This window comes from Sphaerodactylus townsendi, linkage group LG02, assembly GCF_021028975.2.
Source record: "Sphaerodactylus townsendi isolate TG3544 linkage group LG02, MPM_Stown_v2.3, whole genome shotgun sequence".
NCBI classification, from domain to species: domain Eukaryota; kingdom Metazoa; phylum Chordata; class Lepidosauria; order Squamata; family Sphaerodactylidae; genus Sphaerodactylus; species Sphaerodactylus townsendi.
In genome coordinates this window covers 72090274-72108795 of record NC_059426.1, presented here as the reverse complement: position 1 = coordinate 72108795, position 18522 = coordinate 72090274, and the positions used below count along the sequence as shown (strand labels likewise).

The following is an 18522-nucleotide window of genomic DNA, read 5'->3' as shown; positions in this document are numbered from 1 at the left end:
GCCTCTCCCTCACCTCTGTCCAGATAGCACAACTGGAAATTTGAGCAATCTGGCTGCCATCACCAGCCAGAGGACCAAGGACTACTGGGTAGTTATACCATTTCTATTGCAACAAGAGATTAGCCTGGTCCTTCATTTTTGACGTTGCTAAATGGTTCCTATCTGCATCCTCTAGCTTTCCCCAACTGCTGCCAGCATTGTGTACTGAAATTTGATTGCTCTAAGCCACTTTGGAAGACAATTTTAGTCTGCAAAGAAAGGCAAGAGCATAAGCAAATACAGCTCAAGTTCCAAGTTAAGTAAGGAAAGGCAGACAAAATGATGGTTCTGCAGATCCTAAAGTAAGAGCTGGGTTCCCCTAAACTAAGTTCTTTTTCTCAAGTCCAACCAACTAGTATCTTGGCTGACACATTGGGTTTTAGGACATGTCTGCTGTGCCAGAAGTTAATTGTATTGTTGCCACCCACTCTACCCAAGACTAGGTGGCATTTTCTAATGATGGGCTGCTACCAGTTTAAGAAGAAATATTATGGAATCAGATGGAAGACATTTTCTCCACTCTTGGGGAGGAAGAGAATGCTATAAATATACACTGTGTTGTTTAAGGAAAAACTTAGCCAAGCAAACATCCTTGTGAGTAAATACGTTGCTGTTGCAAGCTTATCCCAAGGGGAAAACCACAGTGAGCTGAAAAAAAATACCAATGAGCAACAATAAAAACATTTTATTTGGCCATCTGTCTCTTCGCGGATGCCCTTGGAGTTATGAGATCACGAACAAGCCAAGCAAAGCGGGCAGGCCAACAAGCATGCAGCTTCAGCAAATTCCCACATATGTACCTTTGAACCAACACTCTTGTTTTTCCACCTACCAAGCAGAATCTCTCAAGACATCCCTTCCATCGAAGGAGAGGATACGAACCCCAGTTCTGAAGGGAGCCTCAGAGCCTGAGAAGAGGTGCTCCCAGTTAGTAAATAGCATTTCATCCTGGAAAGGAATGAGGGGAAAATTATTTACATAATGGTTACAAAAACAGCCTATAGTATAGATGAAAACTTTATATTGCCTAGGAAAACCTTTTCAGTGCATATACAAGGTCCCAAGATTTAAACTCTAGTGTCTCTGGCGAAAGAATCTCAGACAGCAGATCTAGGAAACACTCCATCTAGAGAGCTTTGGTCAGTCAGAGTAGGAATCACTGTGCTGAGAGGAACCATTAGCATAAGTACAGGCCTTTATATAAATAAGGCACCTCTTCATATTCTTCTGCATCCTTCAGGAAATGCAATGATTGAATCTGTGTATATTCTTTACGGATCTTTGTAAAGGTGTTCCTATATTTGCAATATGACTGTCTATCCTTTTCAACATTATACAGGGACTTGCCTTTTGTGCAAGGGTATTTATTCTCCTGAGTGGCAAACACTTCCTTATAGTGAGTATGGGAGAGTGCTGGCTGCAGTTTTTCCACTCTGCACTTCTTGACACTGAATTTTATCTGACATACTAATGGCATGTTTAGTTTATTGTGGTTAAAAACTTCCACACAGTTTGCTTTAAAAATAATATGATGCACTATTGACATGTTTTGGTGCCAGAAGTTGACTAGATCTGCAAGCTAAGCCCAAGGAGGCAAACTGTCTGCCTAGCCTGCAGATCTACAATGTGGCAAGAACAATAAGGAGGAGGATTTGTTACAGACCTTGTTGTCAAGACCCTGATGACTACTAACCAAGCAGGGCTGTGCATCATCCTTGGAAGCCCCTCCTAATGGTGTTATTTGTTAGCTGACCTAGTAGCCCAGAGTGAGATGCCATCAAAGGAATCAAGACTGCCCCATCAGGGCACTGCTGTAGGTCAAGGGACACTGGCCTGCTGTTGCTGGTGAGCTGCAGTAACACTGCTTACAGCGACGGTCCCGCTCCTGCCAACCATCAGCTTTCAACAGCGCTGCAAAGTCCTCAATTACCACGACCCAGAAGCATCACCCAAATAGGCAGGAAAGAAAGGAAACTGTCCTCTGCTCTCATTGCCAGAGGTTTTTGTTGCACATTCTGTGAACAGACCTACCCTGAGATTTACTATTGGCACCGTGCTCCTGTCTGCTCTGCGCACTATGCTGTAGAGATCTTGCAGGCGGGACGAGAGGAATGCTCGGAAGGTGCCTGTCAGACCAACCTCCCTGGCCTGCTGGAAACACTGGAAGTCAGCCCCTCGGATGCCACGCATACTGCCACTCAGAGGAGTGTTCAGGGCTATAAGGTGGAGCTGGAAAAGCAAAAGAGATGACCATGCGTGAGCCAGAGTTTGCATTATTACTCCACTGAGCTTTCAGTTCCAACTCTACGCAATGTTGCACTGAAGGATTCAGTGTGATGGCCAGGCAACCCCAGTCTTGAGCATGGAGGCCCAAGTCATTCCTGGATTCCTGGTGTTGCCTCCAGTCAATGGAAAGCATCCAGCCCCGGCAGCCAGTCTTAATATTTTTGTCAATGTGATAATTACATTACCTAGGAAACAGTGTAAAACATCACCTTTAACCTCAGTATGGCTTTCATGACAGGAATCCAAAGATGCAGGCAATGAAATAGACACTGGATACTGAACAGAAGTAATACATATTTTCAATTTATTATACCGGGGTGTAATTTATTATGTCTGAACTGGTAGAAAATATACAGAAGGAGAAATAATATTTGCTCTTGACTGGGTGTTATTTATTGCAAGTGGGAGCCTGCAAGAACTTGTGGGGAGTATCTTATTTCCCCCACTATTTCCTCTTTCCCTTCCCTGAAAGCCCCTGCAACCTCTCCCTTTTCCTGCTTCCTTCTCACCTCCTTACCAAACAGCAAACCCACCTTCATCAGTCATGCTGTCTTCAACTCTCCCTTCCCCACTCCAGCAGCATCTACCTAGAAAAACTACAGCACAGTTGGGTGGTGTCAGCCACTGGGCCAAGCCCAGTTTCATGATAGGGAACCCTTAGGGCAGGGGTCTTCAAACTATGGCCCTCCAGATGTTCATGGACTACAATTCCCATCAGCCCCTGCCAGCATGGCCAAGTGGTAGGAATCATGGGAATTGTAGTCTATGAACATCTAGACGGCCATAGTTTGAAGACCCCTGCCTTAGGGACTTGTGTGTGGAGGTGGGGGTGGGGAACATATCACTTTCCCGGTATTACCCTCCTTACATTATGTCCCCTTTGCCTCTTTTGGGCAACCATCTCCTCTCCTTTCCCTGCCTCCTTCTCAGCAGTTCAGCAACCTGGCTTTTATCTTCCTCCCCTCTCAGTGTATATTTACTATTTATTTACTTCATTTATACACTGGCTTTCCCCACACTGGGGATGAAAGCTGCTTACATGAGTTTCCTGTCCTCCTTTTGAACCTCATAACAACCCTGTGAAGTAGGTTAGGCTAAAAATATGTGACAGGGAGAACATCACCTAGTGAGCTTCATGGCAGACTTGTGATTTAAACCCAGGTTGCCTAGACCCTACTCTGAAGTTGTAACTGCTATACCACACTGGAGTTCACAGGGTAGCTGCTGTTGAACAGTAGCAAGCAGCCAGCCATGGAGTCAGGTGATATGATATCACCTAACAAGTCCTTCAAAGGTCAAAACAGCCCTGCCCCCTCCCTCTGCCTTTTGCTGACAGAAAGCAAGCCTAGAATGCTGTAGTTGCCTAGCAATGGTCACTGAAGGCTTCCGTTTCTTAAAACTATAGGCATTCATTTTATTGTTTTGGGTTTTTAATCCCCCCATGTATTTTTTTAGAGTTCAGATTTTTCTGCAACCCTTATTGGGATATTGGTATAATCTGTAAGAATATTTCACCTGAGGGTAAAAGAGATCTCTCATAAGAGAGAAAGAGAACTGAGAAATAACGTATAAAAAGTATTTCAAACCTGACTGATATTTAAAGTTTTATAAGAAAATAAGACACCTGTTGGAAATAGCTGAATTAATAAGATACTTATAACCTTGTCCAAAAGCCTGAACAACTCAACTAGCACTTGAAATAGTATCAAAACTATATCTGCAACATCTGAATTGTAAATACTGTCTGTTTATAAATTTATCTGTTTTGTTTATATTAGCTACTTTGCCAAACCAAATAGTTATTGTCAATAAATTTCATTGAGTTCATTGTTTTATCTGTTAAAAAAGCCTCTGGTGCCTAATTATTGTTCTGACCCCCTTCTGCTTTCAGGGTTGTTCCTTAGATCTGAAGAAAAGAAGCCCATCTCATAGTTCAAGGCTGAGAAAACAGTGATAGTACAAAATTAAATTGTCCACAAGTTATGTTTTCTAAAAGAATTATTCTTAAAGGTCTGCTCAGAGGGTTCGTTGCACCATTCTCCCATCTTTGGTTACTTCTCTCTTCCCCCTTTTTCAAAGTTGCTTCACCTCTCTTTCTGCCCCCATCCCTTTCCTATCAAACCTTCCTCCCCACACAACCTTTCCATGTCAGTGCTCCCCTGCCACCCTTCTACAGCAATCTTCTTGCCTTCCCTCAGGCTCCCACTCTCTTACCTCCCAGCCCATCTCCAACAATGTCCCCCCTCTCTTTCTCCCACCTGACACAATCTACCCTCTCTTTTTCTACCCCCTCTTTCTCTCCCCAAACTCCCCTTCTTTCTTTCCTCTCCCTCTAGCAATCCCTTCTTTTTCTCCCCCTCCCTCAAACAATCCCCCTTGCTTTTTCTCTCCTTTCCCTTAGACAGTTCCCCCTTCTTTTCCAATCTTCCCCCTCCCCACCTTTAGAGCAGCAGCAGCTGTGGCAAGGCACCCTGGGAGCTATGGTGGTGGCATGACCCCAACAAGCCACCATGGTCACAGCCTGCTCATCAGAAGTCACAGCAGTGGTGTCAGGAACCACCATGCCAAATGCAGGGCCCCTACAAGCTGCTACAGAACAAGATGCTGTGCCAGCCATAGGGCCCCAGGAACTGCTGTGGCAGTGACAGGGCCCTTGGGAGATGCCATGCCAGCCACGGGAGACACTGCTTGTGTGCAGATACGGTATTTGGTGGGGGGTTTTTTTTTGGGGGGGGGAGGCAAATTGAAACCCTGCCCATTAAAAAAAAATTTAAATGATTCTACAAACCTGACTTGTTTCAACAAACAAGACTCCTTTCTTGTCAGTATGGGCCCAGTCTGTGGATTTCGATATCCACAGATCTATACACACTTAAGAAATAGATATATAGGAGATGAAAATGAACATATAGCCAATTTTTAGTTCATTTTATACATCTGGGTTAATTCTATGCTTTTACAATTTGGGAAGAATGCTTGTTCTCTTTTTATGCCTTCTATCTATGACACAGACGTAGGAATGCAGCCACAAAACCCGTATTTTGAGAAATCCAGACCTGCCCTCTTTCCAGAACAGCAAGAAAGTTCAAGATCTCAACTCTGGCTACAGTTCTCATCCTACAAGAGAGTTCTAATGATTTTGGCCACACAGGCACACACAAAATAACAGTTTACATATTATTAGTGAATCAGATAAGCCACTTGTTTGAACCATAATGGTGCATGCACATCAATAACCATTCAAATATTTCCATATCTATCTGGGACTAGCTTAGAGCAACTCTACAAGCTACTCCAAGTATTGAAGACATGGGGCACTTTTCCTTTCCCATGTTTTCCCAGCATATACATATATTTATTTCACTTATTTAAAATACTTATGCCCTGCCTGTACGTCTAAAGCAACAGAAGTAGCTGAGACTACATCAATGTAGATGAAGGAATTTTAGATAATATAAAGGAAGATGGAGCCCAAGTTAGTCCATAGGCTTGCAAGGACACACATCCCCAAACCTAGTTCTCTGGTTTCTTGGTATCTTCATGTTCCCATTGTACCTCATGCCACTCTACAGTAGGCTGACAGAACAAGCAAAGAATACCAGCTTTTGTCAGCCTTCAGGACCCAAAGAATACATGGGTGTTATCATGATCCCCAACCTTTGCATACAGATTTGCTTAATAAAGCTGGTTACTTTTATGACAAAACCTTTAGGAGCTGACTGAAATAACCACACATTATGGCAAGAAAAACATGGTGGCTGCAAGGATAGAAAAGGTATTTTTAAAAAGACCCAAGACACTCACAGCAGGCTGGAAGTCATGGTGTGTGTGAATGGCAGAAGGAAGAGTTTCTGACTGGGGGCTGTTGTGGAAGAAGGCATTCACTTGCTTTTGCTGCTGCTGTGCTCCCTGATGAGGATGGTGGATGACAGGCAGCTCAGGAAGACGATGTTGGTTGGCCACACTCTCATCTCCTCTCCAAGGCTTGGCAGTGGAGTAAACACTAAATTCTCGGTATGGATGCAAGGGTAAATGCTGTGGGAATGGTCGTTGGGATCCAGATGATGCTGTGCCCCCACCACGTGGCCAATTGGGAGGCCTGTCATATACCTCATTGTCCTGGAGTGGAATACAGAACAATATCCTTCATCTATCTTTAAAGTGTTCTCTGCTTATAATTTGCATTCTTGTAATATGCATCAAGCAGAAAAAATCACGCCAAATCCACATTTTCTTCAGTTCACAGCACAATATGGCTCCACTATCAGCAATGTAAAACATCAATAGCTAATAACTCAATATAAGGCAGCTAAGGGTCTTAATGGTGCTCAGGGATCCAACCTTTCAAGCTGTTCTCCTTACGTATAGCATAATGTGGGCTTCTACTCTGATCTATCAGAGAAGACTATATATTTAAGGCCAAGCATTTTTTTAAATTCTACAAGAACATTAAATAAAGGCTGAAAATCCTGCCAAGACAGAGTCCTGGCAAATTTAGAATATTCCACACTAGCCCTGCTCCATGGTACAATGCTAGAAAATACTGCTTCACTTACCAGACCAGGACCAGAGATAGAGACTCTTTCCTCAAGCTGAAATTAAACCAGAACAATTACTTTAGGCTACACTTAGCAATGAAAAAAGTTCAGTAACCCTTGCAATACCCTTTAGGCACAGGATGTTGCAGAAGCTAAGTAAGCCTAGATCTGGTCAGTACCTGGATGGAGGACCACTAGGAACCCTGTGTATGCTGCCTTAAGTTCTACGATGGAAGAAATGAAGTAAGAAGGAATTAAATCTTGCCTGAGATTACCTAGTGAATTAATAGCCGACCTGAGATTTGAACTTGAGGCTTCACAGCTCCAGCTGAATTTTCAGGATGAACTTTCCCAATTTCAAATTCATATACAATTGGAGAGAAGATTTCCAGTATGTTCAACCCCTTTCCAAAAATTCCAACAAAATTCAAAATTGCTTCAGCATCATATTTCTCATTTAGAAAACTTCTCTACACCAAAGTACACTGGTCACACCAGAATGCTGAACTCTTGCAAGACTTCAGTTAAGGAAGGCTACCAAATGTGGATCACAAGAGCTGCAAAAAAGGTTTTTAATTGGAATTTGGGCTGAAGGGACAACTTCACGCTAAGGGAAAAGAAGGTTCTTGCCGAAGAATAGGGCAGAGTCTATTTTAGTCTATCCCAGTGGTTCTCAACCTGGGGGTCAGGACCCCATTGGGGGTTGAACGACCCTTTCACAGGGGTTGCCTAAGACTCTCTGCATCCGTGCTCCCCATCTGAAAAATGGATGAATGTTAGGGTTGGGGGTCACTACAACATGAGGAACTGTATTAAAGGGTTGCGGCATTAGGAAGGTTGAGAACCACTGGTCTATCCTAAGCAAAATCACACCCTTCAAAGCCCCTTGATATTAGTGGCTAAAACTTCCAGTGAAGACTTAAATCAGACTATGGCCACAGGTAAGTCTTCAAGGACCCATTTCAAACCCCCTTCTCAATACATTCTGGGACATAACTATGGCAGTCCAAGCATGAGAGGATATTTTTAGCTGGCAAATAACACTCTGACTTCACCAAAATACACATTTAAACACGAAGTAGTCTAAATAAAATGGGTGAGAACCTTAATATTCAGATAGTATAGTCCTCATAGATTTACTCAAGAATACGCCTTCCTGAAGTCAACATTATTGGAGTGGAGTGACTGTGCATTGGATTGGACTATAAAACACCATAAACATTTAACAACTCCTTGGCAATATGGCCTTCAAAGCATGAAAGGAAGTACAAATCAGAACAAAGCAGCTGACCAGGAGGTAAAGCCTTGCAAATAAAATTAAGGAACAAACATACACTTTAGCCACTGTAAACGACTGCCAAGAATGAGTAGTCCTTCATCACTTGCATAATTTAGATAGAAATCTTTCTTAAAAGGCATGTGAGAGGCAAGGCCCTAACACAGCAGTAACTTTGTTGGTGGATTTCATTATGATTTCTAAGATGCCTTGAGCAATGAAAAAAGTGGGATATAAATATTATAATTAATACAAAAATAAAACCAGATAAAGTTCACAACTCTGTGATACGGGGAGAGTGGTTATTTCTGAGGTTTACTAATCATGTCGATCTGTTTAGCTACTTAGATTCTTCTTTTCTCCCCCAGCAGGGATCCAATACAGATTACAACATAATTCACCGCTCTTCCATTTTAGCCCATCAAAACCTTGTGAGGTAGGCTAGAGTAGACTGTGTATGCATGACTGGTCCAAAGTTATCAAGCAGACTTCCATGGCAGACACAGATTTGAATCTGGGCGTGCCAGACCCTAGCCCAATATTCTGATCAACACACCATACTTCATTGAGTTCTGCATTAATCTGAATGCCTTGCTCACTTCATAGTGACAGGACAGTCAGTTTACATACAACGTTACCACACAAGACTGCTGTCACCAATAGGGAACTCACAAGGACTCTTCTGAAACCATTGCGGACACGGATGTAGAGCTCTTCTCTATCTCGGATGAAGAGGAGCTGCCCTTCAGTCACTTCGTGAGCTCTGCTCATCATGCTCTGATAGCTTGGTAAGATTCGCAGCTGCTGGGGGGAAAATCATTTGGGGAAAAATCACACCTTTGCTGTTGTGGCCAAAGTTCTAACTTCTAATACTATATATGTCTCCATCTGCAAACTTCGATTAAATCAAAGGAAGCTAAAACTACAATAAATAGTATAAGGGGTTCTAAGTAAAGTTTTAAGAACATTAGCAGTGCCCTCCTAGATCAGACCAGCATTTTTCTTTCATGCCACCAATATATCCACGGGCAGTAAATTCCACAATTTAATTACTAATTAACAATACTTTTCTTTTCTCCTTGCTGAATCAATTGCCAATTTATTTCACTGGCACCCCTGGAGTTCTAGCATTATGGGAGGGAGACAAAAAACTCTCTTGTTAAATCTAGAGTTCCCTTCTATCAGCCAAATCTCACATGTTTCCAGAGAGAGCTTCCATAGGAGCTTCCATAAAAGAAATAAAAGTCTCTCAATTACAAAATGGATATAATTATCAACCAAAGAGCTCAAAAAGAGTTACAGCGGCAAAAACAAACACAATGTAATAATGTCACTGGTATTACAACTGAGAAACTCGGGACCCTGCTCTTTAAAGAGATAGAGAAAGCCTTCCCAGCTAATCTTGGCTTCAAATAAGATCTGTTTGGAATTACTTAACTGCAGAGGCTTGCTCTCGGTTTGGGATAATAAATATTTTGTTAAGAGGAAACTGGGTATTATTAGGAAATGAAGTTAAATATTTGGACTTAATGATGGTAGAAGCTCTGAAAACAGAGGAAAAAAGTACTACTAATTTTTAAAACAGATCTTGTCCCCCAAGTCTAGATGAGAGCAAAAGGCAATTTGGCAACAAAGGGAATATTTCCAATGCATGTGTTTAATAATGCTGTTGTATCCCCCATAATCTCCTGAGCTAAACAGAATTCCAGCTGCTTGCAATTTAAGTCTAACAAGGGAGCTCTCTCATCAGTCCTGAAGGGGAATAAATCCCATATCAGAGATCAATCTTCTGGAAGTAGAATAGAGGAGGAAGTAAATACTCAATACTGGGAGATAACCTTAAAAACTCTTTTTTAGCTCTCCCGGTCTCTGAGTATAATAGAGAGACTAGAAAAACTGAAATATGAACTGATTAAAAGCAAAAAAAGTGTAACAGGAAACGTCCAATTGACTTAACAGGTCCCAAGGGCAAAAAGTTTTGCTCCTGTGATGCAAAAATTGGCTCCTAGTATTTGCAGATCATGTTTTAGCAATCACCTTGGCTGTACCAGCTCTAATTCATTCCACTCATAAAAATGTAGTCCGTCTCCACTGAACAAGCATGGCTGCCTTATACATGGGTTGCCTTCTATGCTAGAAAGTGTGCAAGAAGGCCACTTCCTTACCCCAGAAGATGCATCGCCAACGCCTGGAGGTCCTGGTGGCCCTGGTGGCCCTGGAGGTCCAGGAATACTGATAGCTGAAAAAGAAATAAGATTGGAACTAAAAACCTGTCCAGGTTTGTTAAGAACCTAACCCAGTGGAGCAGCGCTATGTGCAACATACAGGTGAAAAAGCTCCAAATGTACATACTCACGTTGTCTGTGGGGACCTGGAAAAGAAGGAGGACCAGGAGGACCGGGAGGACCAGGAGGACCTGTCCGACCCTCAAATCCTGCCCCAGGAGGTCCTTGAGGTCCAGGGGGACCAGGTGGTCCCCTAACACTGTCCCCTTTTGGACCCTGAAAAAAATCATGAATACATTATTAGAAGCAGAAGAAGCTAATGGCTTGACCCTTTGCCCAAAGGCAAGGTCATCTATCCACCTTCAGTCCTTTGATCAGTCTATGCAGTGAGTTGATCCAAGCTAATGCATGCTCCGAACTTCTTTCATTTTATCCTACTGTTCCTTCTCCCAAACATCCCCTCCTCTTCTGACATGCTAGGTACCTCTGGCGTACTGAACAACGAAGTCACAGTTTAGCTTCTTGCTTGGACCCCACACCCAGAAGCATCCTCTGTCTAGTTATTTTCTGTCTGTGGGCCAGGCAGTTTCTCAAATGCCAAAGAGATAACCGTCTACTGCTCTTCCTTCCAGAACCAACACATATAAGTTGCCACCCGTATATAGCCCTGGAATGCTAGATGTTATGTTATGCATCGGCTTTCACCACTCTTATTGTGCTTTGTGGGACATCTCACCGGAAGACCAGGATATCCTGGAGGACCTGGAGGTCCTGCGATGCTTGATCCAAAGAATCCTCCACCACCTGGTTCACCCTTTTCACCTTTTGCTCCAGAGTCTCCTCTGTCCCCCTTTTCTCCCTGTAGAAATATATGAATAAAAAAGATGAACAAAATACACCCAGCAATTTCACCTCCCAAGTCATGAGTGTCTCCTTCGACAGTAGGCTTAGGAGTTGTGAACAGTCCATTTGATCCTGCCATGTCTGCTGCCCAGGAATGTGGGAACCCTTCTCTTCTCATTCCCCCTCCCTGCTTTGCTTATGTTCTTCCACCTTGTTTCTCAAGCCTCATCACTTGTGGCCATTATAGCTCTGTTAGTAGTGTGGAATGTAGGAGGGGGAAGGTTTCTTCTTCTCTGGACCATGGGACTGAAGGGATGCCATTTCCCCTTGGGAGCTGGTAGTTAGAGGTGGGATGACGTGATGTGGAGTATAATGGTGGCTGCAATGGTGGTTATGCTTAGTTCTGGCAATCAAAGTCTAACTGCTTATTCCTGATGTTGCTTCATAATAAAGAAACCAACCAAATACAGAGTCTTGTTACTGAACAGACCAGCAGCATGACAGAAGTAGACAAAACTGACTTCCCACCTGGCAACACAGAACAAAATGACACAGGAGTCTAAACTTCAGGTGCTAAATTGAATGCTGCCACTGGCAGAAGGTTTAATGCCAGGGATACTCACTCAGTGGCTCAGGAGCCAGCAAAGGCTCTTCCAAGCATCATCCCCCAACATGACTTCTGAAATATGTGGCATGTAAGTAGGCAAAGCCCATGCCCAGTGGGGCTTCTCACTGACTTCACAGTACTTAATGCTTGTCATATCTCCCCTAAGCCAATGGCCTCTCCCCACCTCCCCAGAAATCCTCCACACTTGGCCTCTTTATGTGCCCACACAGTCTTTCCAAACAGCACTTACCCTAACTGTGGAGCCCAATCTACTGAGATCAAAGGGGAACTGGCCTTGTAAACAAAGAAGAAATGGAGAAAATTAGATGTTTCTAATAGCCAAGGATTCCCTTCACTTGGGATCTTGCTTCCTTTACAATTCTTGGGATTCAAGGCACAACGCAGATATTCGTGATGATTTTAAATAGTCTGTGTTACTGACACTTCTTTCGGGAAAACTAAACCGCCATTTTCATTTCTGTAGGTCCCTGGACAGAGTTCAGCTTGAGTCAAGCACTGATTTCTGACAAAGAAAGGAGAGGCAAAGAAACCACAAAAGACAAGCAGGTGCCAAATTACTTTTAAGCTGTTGGGCAGCATTGTGGAGGGACAGTGCCCAGGAAACTGGCAATTCCTAGGAAACCAGGATAGGGATTGTGACATATTTCCTTGTCTAAAAAGCATGCAGCATGGCTTGGGTTTGAAGGCTGATGTTAGAGGACTTCCATGGTTCAATCACAAAGCTTGAAAAGGTTGGGTTTTCACAAATACTACTGGTTTGGATTACTGCAAATGCTATTTAGAATCACAAGAAGGATTTCCAAAGGCACATGTCACATATGTGCATAATTACTGCATGTATTATATTTACAGAGTACACAGATGTACACAATCTCATGGTGGTCTCTGCCCAAAACTTATCTAGCTGTCCTTGACCGGGATTTTTCAGTCTTGGCCCCAACCTGTTAGAACTCTCTGTCAAATGTTACTAGGGCCCTACGTGACAATGGCGTAGTGCCAACGGGACATAGAGGGGGACACCCGGGGCAGGCGCCGATGCCTAGGCACTGGGGCATGGCATGGGCGTTCTGGGGCTTGGCAGGGGCACGGGGGCACACATACCTCACTCTGCCCCTAGCACAGTTCCGCAGGGCATGCAAGACAGAAATGTTCCACCAGGCTTATATTCTCTTATTTGGCCTCCCCTCCCCCTCCCCTTTTCCCTTTCCTTGTTCTCTCCACTTTTTCTGGGCTTTTTCTGAAATGGCAGTAGCAGCCTGGTTATTGAATTCTTTCCCCACCCGCACTACCATCTTTTAAGCCTAATGCAAAGCCTGCCCTGTGAATTACTCATGCCCTGAAATATCTAGTTAAATACTGGCTCTCAGATTTGTCCTGGGTTCTGCAGCCAGATATGTTTACTATTTTTGTCCTATTTTTATTCTGTAACTTACACCGAATGTTAATTCAACAAAAACAAAGAAAGATGAAAGAAAGCTGCTGGTTACCCGGACCAGCAAAATGCAAATAAAGGGAGCAATGGAGTAAGAGCAACAAGATCAGATCACAAGCTGCAAAACAGGAACTGACACAATGAAGCCTTTCTCTGATCAAACAAAATTACCAGACTTTAGTGGGCCACAAGCCTAAGAATGTCTTGTGACCAGAATACTCGAAGGACCACCTCCTTCAATATTGAAGGCCTGCCCCACAAGCCCTGCTTTCTGTGCCTTCACCTTTAGAGGTGAGACGGATGTCAACCAGACAGGGCTGTTTTACAGTACTGGCACCCTGTTTATAAAATGCCCTTCTCCTTGAGCCTCCTATGTTGCTTCCGTTTGGGTGCCAGGCCCAAACTTTTCTGTTCATCCAGAGTTTAATTTAAGAATTTTTAAAACACTATTCTTGCATAGAAACTAATGTTTTCAGTTGTCTGAGGTCTGTTTTCATGAGTCATGTTTTTATACTGCTCAGGCTTTTAATGCTGGATTTTAATCAATATTTTTAATATTTTGTTTTTATTTTGTAAGCTACCTCAGACAGGTTCTTGGAGAAGAGGCATACCATTTTTCTTGTAAAAATCCTTAATAAGGATTAGGCTGGAGCAAAAAGGTTACAGTGCTGAGGGAGGAGATACTGCGATTCCAAATGTCTCAAGCAAATGAATCAAGGCACAAGGGGCTTCCCTGCCTGTGCGAACTTCTAAAGCTATGATAAGCTTTGGGGTATTTAGGCAAAAGGTGGAGAAGTGTCAGGCAGACAGGAACCTTACTTGGGAGTCCCGGAGCACCCATCTCGCCTTTCTCTCCTTTCTGACCAGGAGCACCATGGTAGCCTAAAAGAGAACACCAAAGTAATATCCAACCTCCAAGAACCAACCATCACAATTATTGGGATTAGTATACCATATATAGCTCTGGATTGGTGAACCATTAGGAAATAATCACACCTCTACACCTGAAAGCTAAAGGATGAAAACACCCTACAGATTTCAAACATAACTTTCAAACCTACTTCTTTTTTACTCACTGGTATACAGTACAAAATATCAGGCATACACAGATGCCTTCACAATAATTAGATATGTACAAGAAAAATGTGTATTAGACCAACTGCCTTTACAAAGGGAATAGCCAATAGGAAATAACACTTCCAGATTAGTTGTTACTTCACCCAGACTTTATCAGGCCTATTCTTTTCCTGGGGCATAAATCACTATATTCAAACCCCTAGGATCACATCATATGTGTATCATCTTCCCCAGATTGTGGGTTCTACTGCTTTCTCTTATCCACTGCTTTCTCTATCTTCAAAGGAACGTCTAGGCTTGATAAATCCTGGGTGAAATAACAACTAATTTGGAAGTGTTATTAACTACTGTGCATTTTCTTTGTAAAGGCAGTTGGCCAAATGCACATGCCAAGGTCCTGTAAAGAGCCTGGCACTGTGCTAACACTAAATAAACTGTAATGCTAAAAGAATGTTAATGGCCACTCAAAAGGTTTACAAGCACCAGGAAAGGCATATATTTATCCTTTCCTCTGTTGGTTCACTTATCAGCACATGGGCAGGGCCCAATTTAGCTAAGTCTCCAGTTCATATTAAGAGCCTGCAGGGTGGAGTGGTTAAAAGCAGTGGGTTTGATTCTCCACACTTCTACATGAAGCCTACTTGGTGACCTTGTACCAGTCACAGTTCTCTTAGAACTCTTTCAGCCCATGTAGAGGCAGCTAATAGCAAACCACCTCCGAACACCTCTTGCCTTAAAAAACCCTACAGGGGTGCCTTATGTCAGCTGTGACTTCACAGCACCTTACACATATTCACACCCACCCACCAACAAACACCAATTCATATATTTGCATGTTTATACCCACTTTCCCCGCTTCTTTCATTTGCAACAACTTCACCTTTGAAATATGGTACAAAAAGCCACCCCATACCACCCTGTCCTTTAATCCAGCTCCTTACCAGGCAGCCCTGGAGGTCCAGGAGGGCCCGTCTCACTAAATGCCTGAAAGTTGAAAAGTAATGTTGTAATGAAATGTATAACTCCAGCATCATTTAGACCTCCACATCTGTGACCCCAAAGGCAGCGTACTCCCATGTTTCCCCAGTCAATGAAATGCACGTAGGGCATTACTCACATTATTGTCATAAACAGGCACTATGTTGCCTGGAGGTCCTGGGGGTCCAGGTGGTCCAGGGAGACCAGGAGAACCCTAGAGAGGGCAAAATAAATCCAGAATCCAGTTAATTTATTCCCGAGCGAATAAATTAAGTCACAAGCCGATCTCCCCTCTTCAGGAACAATTTTGCAGTCAGCCTGCATTCTGTTTTGCGTACTAGAGCTGTTCTTACAAAATACTGTACTATGACATCTGCCCCCAGAATGTATGGGAAACTCAAAGGAATGACAAAACAAGAAGGTTAGCACATTCCCAAAAACGTCTGCTACTCTTTTTCTATTTTATTATAAGCAGTGTTGACAACTGTAAATATTTTGTTTTCTTCTACCTCCAGCATACAAGTAAACCCAGCTTGTAAAAACCTCCGCTTCTTCCCAACTTATAAAAGCTCAAACTTGAGGCCCAGGGCTCCCAGCATTTCACAGGTTCAGATGGTCTGCACACCAAACAGCCAAACTGCCACACCCCCAGCACGCTTGTATAATTTGTTCTTGTAATCCACAGATCAGGATAAACATCATTTTGCCACCTTAATGATATCTCCAAGGTGACAAACATGGAAAATCCAAAGCCCAAGGACTACAGCAACTAGGCCCCCAAGGACTGATTCAGCAACAGCGGATGTCAGAGCAAAACAGCCATGTTCAGAAATGAAACAACAGTTATAGTCAATAATTCTAGGTGCTACTAGAGAACAGTTAGCAACGAAGTTCCCACTGGAGTCTTCATCATGAATTATTCTGTGCAGATAGGACCCCTCATTTTATACTCACCCTTAAGCCCAGGCCTCCACTTGAGTCTGCAGGGTCACCTTTTTCTCCCTTCAACCCATTCATGCCTGGCCGACCCTATAAAGACCAGCAACTGAATTAGTTGAATGGTTCCCTAGCCCTCGTGTGGGACTAGCAGCAAGAGCCCAGCACCTGCCACCTCCCCCTTTCAGAAAGAAGAGGTTTGAGGGCTTATTAGTCTCTCGGGAAAAGCGTAGAAGAGGAGAGGGTAGATTCTACATATTCTTTAACAACTGCAGCCACAAGAGAAACCAAACTGCCAAGCACATTCAGCATTCACTTGCTCCAGAGACAGCCCTTTTCTTAAAAAATAGGAAATTCCAAATGAAAAGAATGAATGTCTCAGTCATAACATCCTACAATGGGAAACCAGCCTAAAATCAGTTTTTTTAATTACATCACTTTTTTTTTTTAAAAAAAAGCACAATAGACTTAATAGAATGGCAAATGTGGGCAAATATTTCAACTTGCATATAACATTTGTGAAATAATTTTTATTGTCTATAATGTAGTGAAGAAATGAACAGTGGGGAGTGATTAATACAAAGCAGAGTTCTATTGTCATACGTCCTTCTGTTCTAAATCATGATTCAATATATTGACAATGCTTTTGTATATGTTAAAATGAATGTTGTTAGAAAGCCCTCTTTGCTGGTTCTACATACATCTAGCACTAGTACGAATCCTCAAGTCATCCCCATAAGCATTCTCTGGCCACACCTTCCTCTTCCCCAAAACAACACAAATCCTGGTTCCACAGGGTCACTTTCCAGCATAGGATCCAGATCACTTTTCCCTGGGAAAATGAACTTTTGCCCTCAAGGTTTCTCACTAACTGACTCTCTTTGTTTAGGCCATGAAGCAACCTCCTGCCAAAAGCAATTCATCCCTCTAATCTTCCACAAAACCACTTTGCATAGTTGCATTCACACATCCTCTCCTGCAGCTTCCAAAGAATTATTCTCTTGGTCATCCCATGGCTTGGTTATCGGCTACAATGCTGATGCAGGTGTGCTATTCATCCTATCAGCAATAATGTATATTCTCTATGCATACCCTTTAATTCTGATCTCATGCTGACAGCCTTAACCTTCTTATTCCAGGTAGCCCCTTAAGCCAGAACTACAATATTTCCTGAGCTGCACACTGAAAAGAGTGGCAAGTGAAAGCAGATGAAAGACTTCTCTATCGATATCAGTGGTTTCTACAGACTTCCATCTAATCCCCATCCTGTGGAAAAAGCAGAAGTTGTTACAACTTACTGCAGAATAAAGCAGATTCAACTCTATTCTTCTTGCTCTCTTAATAAGAACAGAATATACACCAGAAGAAAGCTAATAAAACAATTCTTACAGGTCTTCCAGGAAAGCCAATTTCTCCTTTCTGTCCTTGACGCCCAGGTGGCCCCTAGAAGGAAAATAAAATACTGAAGACTTGAAACCACTACTATTGAGGATTAAAGGAGAATTTGCCAAAGCAGGATTACAGCTGAATGAAGCCTGAACTCTTCCTAGAAGCTAAAATGATCAAATATAAGCTATCCTACTTTGGTCACATTATGGAAAGATGAAAGTCACTGGAAAGACAATAATGCTAGGAAAAACAGAAGGCAGCAAGAAAAGAGAAAGACCCAACATGAGATGGATTAACTCAACCAAGGAGTCCGCGCTCCTTTGTTTGCAAAACCTGAGTAAGGCTGTTAACATAGGATGTTTTGAAGGTCATTCATTCATAGGGTTGCTGTAAATTGGACATGATGTAACAGCATATAACACACATATAACTTTCACAAATGAAACAATGCCCCCTTTTCAATGCATTTGGGCCCATCAACTTCTTTTATCTAAGCAAATATACTATTTATAACTTACTGCTGGTCCCACAGGTCCTCTTGAGCCTGACTCACCCTGCATTCAAAGACAAAAGGAATAAATACAGATCACTAGTTAGAATGTCTCACATTAATTTGTTTGGATGATTAAAGGATGTATTTGTTTGTTAGATTTCTAGGCTGCCCTTTCTCAATGGGACAGTCTCTGGGCGGCTCACATCATTCGACAGTAGGTGCAACTGGTGCTAGATGATTATTTGACTTTTTCATACCCTAGAAATTAATATTTTAAATTCAGAAGTGTTTCTCATTTGAAGAATCTGATCTAAGTGGTCCCAGCAAACACCATATCACTAATTCCCCAAGAGGCTGCCCAAGGGCACCAGAGCACCTACTT

At 42.7% G+C, this 18522-nt stretch overlaps 1 protein-coding gene across 6 annotated transcripts in view; it reads right to left on the bottom strand.

Moving 5' to 3' along the window:
- COL18A1 (collagen type XVIII alpha 1 chain) overlaps positions 1-18522 on the bottom strand; it is a 219602-nt gene that overhangs the window by 3187 nt on the left and 197893 nt on the right. For 4 of the 6 annotated variants that reach the window (XM_048485027.1, XM_048485023.1, XM_048485024.1 and 1 more), the window contains 15 exons: positions 18166-18201; positions 17648-17701; positions 16277-16351; positions 15462-15536; positions 15286-15328; positions 14087-14149; positions 12065-12108; positions 11101-11223; positions 10496-10640; positions 10305-10378; positions 8812-8943; positions 6882-6917; positions 6130-6444; positions 2071-2268; positions 872-987 (listed from right to left, as the gene is read on the bottom strand). In XM_048485027.1, coding sequence (XP_048340984.1) covers positions 872-987; positions 2071-2268; positions 6130-6444; positions 6882-6917; positions 8812-8943; positions 10305-10378; positions 10496-10640; positions 11101-11223; positions 12065-12108; positions 14087-14149; positions 15286-15328; positions 15462-15536; positions 16277-16351; positions 17648-17701; positions 18166-18201 — 1529 coding nt within the window. The remainder of the gene's footprint in view (positions 1-871; positions 988-2070; positions 2269-6129; positions 6445-6881; positions 6918-8811; positions 8944-10304; positions 10379-10495; positions 10641-11100; positions 11224-12064; positions 12109-14086; positions 14150-15285; positions 15329-15461; positions 15537-16276; positions 16352-17647; positions 17702-18165; positions 18202-18522) is intronic. The other 2 variants (XM_048485025.1, XM_048485028.1) reach the window with 1 other exon arrangement.